The following is a 10,679-nucleotide window of genomic DNA, read 5'->3' as shown; positions in this document are numbered from 1 at the left end:
GACTTCTATTTTATAAGCTGCATATTTTTGTTTTCTACCATTTTAAGTTTCTGTTAATTTAATTATTAAATATCAAGTCGAGTCCAATCGAGTTTTCGACTCAACCCATCCCAGCTTGCTATCAAGTCGAGTTGATTTTTCAAGCTTTTAAACTATGGAAAATACATAACCACTCCCATTATTCTTAACTTTTAGACATTGGCCTCTTTCATTTGAGATAGAAAACACATCATGATAATACCTTAATGAAATTTCATAAACCAACTAGAAAATGACTTCACTCCCTTGGGAATTCACAGGCTCATATCATCTTTGCTTCCAAGACCTTTTTAATTACAAACCGATATGCGATATGCTTGTTACATTTACAGTTCTTCATTTACATCACCATGCAAAAATGTTATTTTGACATCCATTTGGTGTGATTGTAGACCAAACAATGCAGCAATTGAAGATAAAATCTCAATCAATTGGAACTTTACACATGAGAGAGTTTCCTTAAAAATCAACTTTCATTTTCCATATGAGCTTCTGCTACTAAGATGATCCATTAATTTTATAAATAGGCCGAGATTTCACAAATCTTAACACCCCTCTAATCCTCACTCATTACTGAATATTTATAAAATTACAAAAATTTCCAAAACAGAAAATCTATTCCTTCAAAAACCCACTAATCCTACTCATTGATAAGAATTTTATAAAAATTACAACCATTTCCAAAATTTTGATGGTTAATTCCTTAACCATACCTGATTAAACTGCCAACAAGGTTATTTTCATAATATCCCAAGAAGGATGAAATCCAGTTCGCAATAGCTTTTTGTCTCTTCATGAATGCTTTCTAGAGAAATTCTTCAACCCACATCCCACGCATTTGAGTATGACAGTATTTGTTGCTGGTTCTGGCGTAATAACAAACTTGACACCAAGGAAATCTCTTATGTGTCGAAGTGTTTCTATAGCATATTGTGTGAGCTTTCCCACACGAACCTTGGAAACGTCTTGTGGGCACAGAGCACAAAGGAGGAATAACAAGCCCTGTGAACCAATTCCAAACCAAGATAAAATCAATCAATCAACATGGTTACAACAGATTCATCAGAATGTCTAACAACTCCAGAAAAAAAAAAAAAAAAAAAACCTTCTCTTCATATAAAAGCATTAGCTATGTTCATAGATGTATTTACATAGAGAGGAGGTTACCATACAAGATGCACCAGAACATGAATTCATTTGAAGTTTCCATAAAAATGGGGCTGAACCCATGGTTAGCGATTAATCTGATGGGCCTAGTCATTACTGTTTTTCTTTAACTTTCCCCTTAACCATCTAATGGCAGGCCAGAGATCATACGGTTACGATTCTCCAACCCGGAGCATTATGGCATCCCGTTCACAGTGGAGCCCATCAGTTCATTGGACCAACAACCACAGGTTACACTTGCACAGAACAGCGGCATTAAGGATACTATTCATGCCGTGATGCATCAAAACCCGAAAACATCTCAAACATATAAGGAAAAAAAAGGTGCATGGCATATGGGAACAAAAGACAACCTGATGCGTTGAATCCACAACTCCCCCTTGCTCAACCTCTACAAGTAGCATTGAAGCAGCTTGGACACCAAGGTCATCTGGAGACATCAGCTCCGGCTTCTTTTCAGAATCTTCAAAACTGTCTTTATCAGCTCCTCGTGCATAACAGACGGCGGTATCGGCGGAGATCAAGCAGCCAGAGGTAGTCTCGGCAACTAAAGATATGCCATAGCCAGGTGAGCTGCCATAAGATGGATCTCTTTGTGAGCCCGATAATGTATAAAGACAGATGAATAGATTTGGAATTTGAGGTTAAATATAGAAACAGATGAATAGATTTGGAATTTGAGGTTAAATATAGAAACTCATTAAATCTTCCGATGAATATATCTTCAATTCAAATTGAAGGGGAAATTATAAAATTGAACCTCTCATGAACAACAAAATACATGCACTTGACAGAAACATGTCTACAGGAACAACATTACAGAATAGGACTGAACAAAGCAAAGCTTCAGCAGGTTGGGTCAGGTTGTCAGGGCCTTGGGTCTGTTTAGGGTTGGAAAACTCCAACCCCATTTGAAATTGGGTTGGGTTCGGGTTGAGCAAATTCGGGCCAGGTTAGGTCAGGTTGGACACAATCACATGTATTTGGGTCAGGTTGGGTTGGGTCATACTGGGATTGGGTAGGCTTAGGGCTCAGCATAGAGGAATTTGGGTTGGGTTCAGGTTGGGCACCTCGGGTTGGAATTTGGGTTGGATCGGGTGGAATGTTGAGGCCGACCCTCAACCTGACCAAACCCACCAAGCTCGAGTTGCACCCCTATTACATATTCCATTTGCCACCATTTTTTAGATTGTGCAGACTCATTGACATTGTACATCAGTCAAGACCATCCAAATCATGGGGCCGCTTGTGCATGGAACAAATCCTGAAAAACATACACCAACTGAATGATCCTCACATCCAGTTGGCTGATGGTCCAAATTCAGCAAGCAAAATCAAATGGGCAAGATCGTGTGATCAGTGTGGGTCTTGGACAATGCTCCATCAGCAGGGCTGGCAATTTGGATGGGTCTTAAATGCCGTAAATGTATGCCACAGTACAGTTCAAGAGTCACCACCACTCAAAATCTAAAGACAAGCAAATGAAACATGTTCTTAAATTTTTTTTTTTAATTTTTTTTCCGACGATAGGGTGTCCCCACCCCTTTTTAGAGCGAGACATGTTCTTAATATGCCAGAACACACACACACACAAATCTTTCTTTACTAAAATTAACCTATAGAATGAATCAATCAGCAAACATCTTGTTAAAAATCTAATCAGTTGTCTGTCCATGCATAAAGCAAATTGATATGATTTCACATTTTGTTTAGGGTGGACAAACCAGGAAAAGGGGAACCCCCTATTGAAGCATTCATTTCCAAAGCTGTCCCAAACACGTGGTGGATTACTCCACCGGAAAAATGGAACCAATCCCAATTATTGGAATATCCATATATTATCATGAAGTTGCTTTCCATGCACTAAGCTTGAAAAACTGGTATGGGCCATAGAAATGGATTAGACCCTCATATGGATTCTAAAATTGCATTAGCTATTTGAAGTTAAATGGCTGTTTGACATGAAAAAGAAACATACTTTCCTGCTTGTGCACCAGATTTATGGTCGCTAAATATGTGAACATCGGGAATTAAGAGGTTGAAGATTCCACGGGCGGAATGTATCATGGAGTTTTCAAATTGAGGAGACACTCTGGTAGAGAATGTTACTCCTCTAATGGACTTAACCATTCCTACATCTTCCCAAGTGACTGCCTGCAGGAAATAACTATATTGAAGTGAGAAATAATAGGAGAATGAAGCAACATGAAAATGCAATCACATAATACTAGGAAGACTCACTGATAAGCTATTATGTATCATTGGAACTTTCAGAAGTACTTCTCCACCGCCATGAGGAGGGGCTCCACGACTTTCAATTTTCAATTCCAATCCTTCTGAAGGAACTCCAAAGCGCTTGAGAATATGCAGCGTAGTTGTTCGAAAAGTATCAATAGATGGATCTTTTGAATCGTTTGAAATCCCTGTGCACAACATTATGTTCAAGCCAGTGATTTAAATATCAGTATTGATGCACGTATTGCACGCTTGGGACATGGAAAGGAAACATATTGATATCGCATGGAAAATATCACATGTATAGGGGAATATATTGTTGTTTGAGGAAAACATTGGGAATGATGGAACTTTTCAATAAAACTTCAGGATATACCGAAAGAGACATGAGTACACACTTAGAAATTTTTAAAAAAAAAGAAAAAGAAAAAAAAGAACCAAGTCTACACAGAGCTAAACTGTGTTGTTTGACAAACGTAAGGCAATTATACTCAAAATGAGTTCATATAATTCATAAATCATAAAATAAAAGTATAAAAACATATTCCCCCAAAAATTATGAGAATTTGGATTTTCGTGGGGTTTTTTGCGATTTTTTCCCGAAATTCCAGTAGGGGAATGTATTGCAATGTGTGGCTGATACATATTGCATGTATCAACGATACAGGGGAATTTTATGTAGGGTTTTTGGCAAAATATCACAATGTATTGATATGTCGGGATATATCAGCGATACGTTGAGATATTTTGTACGACACAGAGGAAGCTAAGAACTCCTCTTACATATTGTATCAGCCACAAGCAATATAAATAGTATCAGTCGATATATCAGCCGATACTATTGATATTTAAATCACTGGTTCAAGCTAACTGCATGCAATTATCACTACAAAAGAAGAGCCAAGAGAACCATATCTTTCCCAAGAGGAATTATTAAATCCTAAATCCTAATGCATCAGGATGAGAATAGGGTCTCGCTGCACCATTCGATCCAGGTAGGGTCCATAGTTTATGATCCAGAACTTTGTTTTAATGGAACCTGCCGCAGATGGCAGATGCCCAACAATTCACCCAGATTGGAAGATCCTAACCCTGGAATGAGTGGCCTATAAATGACGGTTAAGAAAATATAGCAAAATCTACAAACCAAGGGATTAGTTGTATCTTTGTAGAAAACTATGAGATTGGGGTCCAATTGGGTAGCCTAGGTCAATTTTGTCAAAGTTGGGTTTAAGGGGTCACAATAAATGGAATTTGGATTTCTGGATTTTCGTGTAGGATGCAGATGTCATTTTTCCATCTGTTTCTTACATGAAATTGCCTAATTTCCAGATTGCACACTCGGAAGTATACTAATCATATCCTGACGCTCATGCATCGGTTTCTGGTTTGCCATAAAGCTATCTAGGAGGGCACTACTGCTTTTGGTTCAGGGTCAAATTCATAGTGATTTGGGATAGATAGAGGTTGACTGCCCAAGTCAGCCCCATGGTATAAGACATCCAAACTTGATTGGCCCCGATCTAGTACAAGTTGATGCATTTGAGTCACATCAGACTTCAACGAGCCGTCAAACCATGCTTTCACATAAGCATCCAAGTGAGACATTCTAACTATGTTATTGTAGCCACACCACCCAGTTGCAGATAGACCACATGATAAGTTCGAATCCTATGTCAATTGGAGCTTTGCCTTCATAATCTTTTTCATAAACACTTAAGGTTCTGTTTAGCAGATGCCTAAAAATGAGTTGATCTCATTTTGTTAACAGTAATTATCCGTTGGAGAAGATCTCTACTTCATAATTACTGTTAACTACAACGAGATCAACTCATTTCTAGGTGTCTACAGTCTACCAAACAGGGGCTAAATATACATGATAAAAGCTGGACCAAGTTGACTGCAAATTCATTAAATTAGTCATAGTATGAAAATGACATGCATTTCTCCCTTTATACAAAATAGATAATATAAATTCAAAGAATCCAGACCTTTAAGCCTTATAGAGAGAGGCTTCTTCCCGAACAATCCGAGCACAATCAATGGTTCAAGGAAATAACCTATCGAACGGCTAACACCACAGTCATGCTCACACTTCCCACCCGTCAAGACTCCAGGTTTATACTTCAGTTTTGTTCCTGTAAAAAAAAAGTTGAATAAATATAAGAAGGGAGCCACCACCTAAACCCACTCAGGCTGGTATATGTCCTTTCTACTTTTGGCAATACCGTATCATGAATAGTAGGAAGGGCTGGTGCATTTATCAGTCAGTTAGTACGAAGACGAAGAATTTATCAGTCAGTGAGTACGAATATGAAGAATAATTCACATCAAGAAAAGTTATCCATTCAGTGAGCACTGGTGCTCATTGTGAGCTCACATAGAAATTGGTCATCCAGACCACATATTAGATTTGTTTTTTTTTACCGACAACAGAAAATTTATTAAAAAACCCATTGGGTAAAACACTGCAAGGATCCATCAAAGCAATGGCTTACCAGTAGATAGATGGCAGCAAGAAACCCTTCCTTAGCCAATGAATCAGCAAAGAAGTGGTCTCTCTCATAATCTGATGAAAAAATATCTCTAAATGACAGGAATATAGTTGCACAAAGCGTGAAGCAAAGTGACAACAGATTCAGGTGCAAGAGCATAGAAGGTCCGTTTCAAAATATTTCAAGTATAAACAGGGAGGAAGCAAGTTAGGGAGCACGATTCAAAGTGGGAGCAGCACCTAATTAGAAGGATTGTACAACTAAGGATGGGAATACATTTTGTTAATGATCCAAGGAGGGGTGTTGGATCATTTGTCAGAGTCCCAGGCAACTGTAATGAATCAGTAAGCTTCCACCATTGATTATCCAGACGCAGTTGGTAAGATCTCCACTCCCTTGGGTCCATTGTGCTACAGATGCATCATTTTGTGGATCCATTGTGCGACAGATGCATCATTCTGTGGATCCATTGTGCTACAGATGCATCATTTTGTGGATCCATTGTGCTGCACTACATGCATTGCTCCACGGATCCATTGTGCTAAAAAATCCCACTGACTGGACAGTTTTTAATCATCCGAATGGTGATCCAGAAATGAACAGGTAGAATTATCCATTCCTAGTGATATGGGGACAATGGAGCAACACAGCAGAACCCACCTAATGATCAAATGGAGCATACTAATTTGAGCCCCACAAACAAGGAAAAGAAACTGGCGTCTAACAAATTTGTTGGATTTTTTTATTTTATTTTATTTTTTTTAAAGAAAGAATTTGTAGGTACTTTATACAAGATCTGTAAGATTTGATTAAAGGAATGTAGAAGATTTGCTTCAGTGGATTCAGTTGGGGCCGCCGAAAGGAAGGGGAAGGAAGAGATGGAAAAAAAGTAAAAAGGTGAAGGGGAAGGGGAAGAGAAAATAGGGAAGAGGGGGAGAAGGGAGGAGTCACTTCTCTTTTAAGTTTTAGAACGAAATATCCTGCTCTAATACTATGTAATAATTGACATGGTGGTGAAGAAGAAGAGGAAAATTTTGAGAGAGAAGAGGGTTGTATTGAGAATGGCCAAGTCTCTCACACACTAACATTTTATTATAAAACCCTAAGCAACATCAAAATTATGTCCTGAGGGAGAGTATATCTCATATAGTTTTTTTTTTTTTTTTTCCTTTTTTATGGTAGTACGTCTCGTATAGTTGTACTAATTTAGGGAAGTCTGTATCTGATTGGATAAGGATAGACACAACTCTAGGAGGATATGAATGGACTAATGCAAGTAATGCCAAATGAAGAGAACATATTTGTAAGAGGAGACTTAATGGTCATATAGGAAAAGAAAGTAGAGGATATGAGAGCATACATGGGGATTTTTGGAGAATAAATCAGATAAGGGATGCTATCCTTGATTTCGCTATAGCCTACAATCTAGCTCTACCAATTACAAACTTAAAAAAGAGAGGTGAGAATTCAATAACTTTCAAAAGTGGATCATTTTTATTTTTTTTTATTTTTGAAAGGTGATGAAATTTTATTAGAACTCGCATGAAACGAGACAAAACGACCAGCAAAAACTGCACCAAAAAAGGAAGAGAGTCCAAACAGCGGACCCTAAACATACAATGCCCAATCCGACACCATACCCTTAACCCTCATAATGATCTATTCCCAAGTCTTATTCACATTGCGAAAGCATCTCCCGAGCTTTAAAAACTGGATCATATACAAGCCAAATATATTTCTTTCTATTTGGGAAAACTAAATGATTAATATGTAAGGATTGCAAGGTTATACCAGGAGTGAGTTTAACTACGCAACATAGGTTACTGGTGATAGATGTTTACATTAATGGATGGAAGAAAGTGAGTAAATTTTTTTTTTTTATTTAAACGGCAAAAAAAAAAAATTTGCCAAGGAAGTAGTCAATGAGGCTAAACATGAGGCTATCTTTTGAAGATCAGGGATGAAAGAGGGTAAGAAAGATGTCTTCAAACTTACAAAAATGAAAGACAAGAAGGGTAGGAACCTAGATCATGTTAGATATATTAAGAGCGATAAGCAGAAGATACCACCAGTAAAGGCAATGAGATCAACGAAAGGTGGAGAAAAATGTTCACAATATCAATAATATTTACCGACATTATCGGTATCAGCAATGACTGATACGATATACCTAGGGAGTTCTAAGGAACAGTGTTCAATATCAATAATACAGGTCGATATTATCGGTATCGACAGTGACCGATATGATATACCCAAGGAGTTGTAAAATCCCCAGATCAAAGATTTTATAGAAGATATACCATGCTGCATTTGCCCTTCGCAGTATCTATATTCCATGTCGCATGTATCAACAATACATGGACGACACAAAAAATACCAACTTTTTCACCAATTTCTTTGTTGTGATCGGTTCTAGAGTCTATTTAGGCAACCCATTTCGATTGTTGTGGAAAAGATCACATAATTGGGCAGCAAATCGAGATTGAACAGGGAAAAGGGCCGGAAACCCATTCAGTAAGAAATAGTATTTTTCTTCATTTTTTGCTAAAATAATTGCTCATAACTTGTTAAAACATGTTTGTAATCAATGATTATGCATGATTTGGATGCAAAATCATAGATTTTGAGCTCCAATTTTCAAATTTGGAAAAACTCAAAGAAATTGGAAAAAAAAATCTCCAAATCTCCAATTTTCGCCCATCTAAATTAAAACAGATGTAAAAAAATCACAACATTCTAATTGTAATTTGTAAGTCAAACTACGGAATGGCGACAATTTCCATAAATTTTGGAAGAAAATATTTTTTAATTAAAGATACCAAAAATAATTTAAAATTTAACTTTAAAGAAATATATACTGACTTATCTATTATAGGCTGATCTATATAAGAAGTTAATGAGTGTAAGCAAAGGTGTAATGGGCAGTGGTGCACATATGTATTTTCGCTTCCCTTTTTTTAACTTTAGATGCATTGGTTGTGTTCACATATTTCTATTTTATGGTTTATGAATAGTATGAAATCATTTTGGATATAACTACATCACTTCTATTAGACAGCGCATACTTTAGGACCCCTTACAAAAGAAACTTCTAATGCATACTCATTTTTGTGATGTTTTGAGTTCTAACTGTACAATCATGTCCCTTTTAACATCTCCTGAAGTTTCATTCAAAATTCTATCATTAACCCAATGTTTCCCTCAAACAGCAATGCATTCCCCGATGCATGTGATATTTTGCTTTGAGATGCCAATATGTTTTTGTATCCCAAGGGTGCGATACATGGCATCGATGCCGATACTGTAAACGTTGGTGGAGAAGCAATGTTCAAAACTAGTTAAATGACAACCAGTCAGGATGGAGATCCTGAAGATACACTCAAACGACATTGGAGACCAGAAATACTTTCATAGGATTATGATATCTAAAGTTAAAGAAGCTTTGAGAAAGATAAAAACAAGAAAGGCCCTCGAGCAAGATGGTATACAGAGGTTTGGAAGTGTATGGGAGATACTGGGTAATTTTGGTTGACTAAGTTATTCAACAAGATTGTAAGATTAAAGAAAATGCCAAACAAATGGAGGAAAAGTACTCTGGTACTTATTTATAAGAATAAAAGAGACATACAAAACTGCACTAATTATCATATTCATGGGATTAAACTTATGAGCCATACTATGAAACCTTAGGAGAGGCGATTGAGCAAAGAGTAAGGCGTGAGATTTACTCTTTTCGAGGTATCTAGGCCATGTTTGGATGAAAACTGAATCACTATCAATGCAATTCGAAAGGAAACCTAATTGAAATTCGGAATACCAGAATAGAGAAAAAAGAAAAAGAAAAAGAACTGATCACTATCTAATGCAGGGGCATTTTCACACCGGGCTCGAGTGGGGTAGCCTGTGGGACACAGGGGCACAATCAGGGTGGGCGGCACGTGTGAGGGGGAACCCCTGTGATGTGGGTCCCATGAGGGGGATTCGGCTGAGGATCTAACCTATGAGATGTGGGGCATGGGCTATGAGATAAAGGGATTGATTCGCCATGCTCTATTAGTTCGAGCTTTTAGAGCAAGTGGTTAGTTATCCTACGTCACTATCATTGCAATTCAATTGGATGGTGCATCCAAACGCGGCCTAACCAGGGATGGGGTATGTGAGCGTACCAGTTTCGTAGATCTTGACTTGGCAATCGTCGCTGATAGTCTCGATCAAACGGAGGAGATTGATCTCATGAGGACGGAGGCCGGGCCACGTGTCTTCGGATCGGATGTCGTGGATGAGGATAGGCGTGGAAGAGAGGGTGGAGAGGAGGAGGCGTTGGCGGAAGTGCTTGCCACCTCTCAGCTCATGGTATGAGGTCTTCGTCATGTCTTTTGATTTCCTCTCTTTCTTCTTCCCCTTTCTTTCTTCTTTCTTCTTGCGGGCTTGGATTCAAACTCCTATCTCGGTTTTTGTCAGCCTCTTTCTCCGACAGAGAAGCGTTTGTTTTTCTCTCGCACAGCTAGGGCGACGAGACGAGGAAGGCTCTGGTACTCTGGCGGAGTGAATGGATCACACGCAGGCACCCAGGACGCGGATTGCGTACTACCCCCGCCCGTCCCTAGCTCCTAACGGGCAGTTCTGTGGGCGGGCCCACCGTGATTTATCTGTACATCCAAACCGTCTATCCGTTATCTCATATTCTTTTAAGGCATCCACACAAAAATGAGGCAGATACAACGATCAAATGGACCACACCAC

The 10,679-nt window shown here is 38.3% G+C and overlaps 1 protein-coding gene across 1 annotated transcript; it reads right to left on the bottom strand.

Annotated features, from left to right (window-relative positions):
• Window positions 1-493: 493 nt before the first annotated feature.
• LOC131253017 (probable RNA 3'-terminal phosphate cyclase-like protein) lies at window positions 494-10,465 on the bottom strand. The gene is made up of 6 exons (XM_058253840.1): window positions 10,103-10,465; window positions 5,433-5,579; window positions 3,448-3,629; window positions 3,185-3,360; window positions 1,560-1,779; window positions 494-1,041 (listed from the first exon to the last, which is right to left on the bottom strand). Exons 1-6 carry the CDS (start codon window positions 10,305-10,307, stop codon window positions 832-834), a joined length of 1,140 nt encoding a protein of 379 aa, XP_058109823.1. The 5' UTR covers window positions 10,308-10,465; the 3' UTR covers window positions 494-831.
• Between the last annotated feature and the right edge of the window lie 214 nt (window positions 10,466-10,679).

The sequence above is a fragment of the Magnolia sinica genome, chromosome 8 (genome assembly GCF_029962835.1).
Source record: "Magnolia sinica isolate HGM2019 chromosome 8, MsV1, whole genome shotgun sequence".
Lineage (NCBI taxonomy): Eukaryota > Viridiplantae > Streptophyta > Magnoliopsida > Magnoliales > Magnoliaceae > Magnolia > Magnolia sinica.
This window is presented reverse-complemented; position numbering and strand designations above follow the sequence as displayed.

Coding starts and splice junctions, on each gene's coding strand:
- LOC131253017 (XM_058253840.1), bottom strand. CDS start 10,307: ATGACGAAGACCTCATACCATGAGCTGAGAGGTGGCAAGCACTTCCGC. Junction 5,580..10,102: donor AGTCAAGATCTACGAAACTG/GTACGCTCACAT, acceptor TTTTTTTTACAG/GAACAAAACTGAAGTATAAA. Junction 1,780..3,184: donor TCTGGTGCACAAGCAGGAAA/GTATGTTTCTTT, acceptor ATCTTATGGCAG/CTCACCTGGCTATGGCATAT.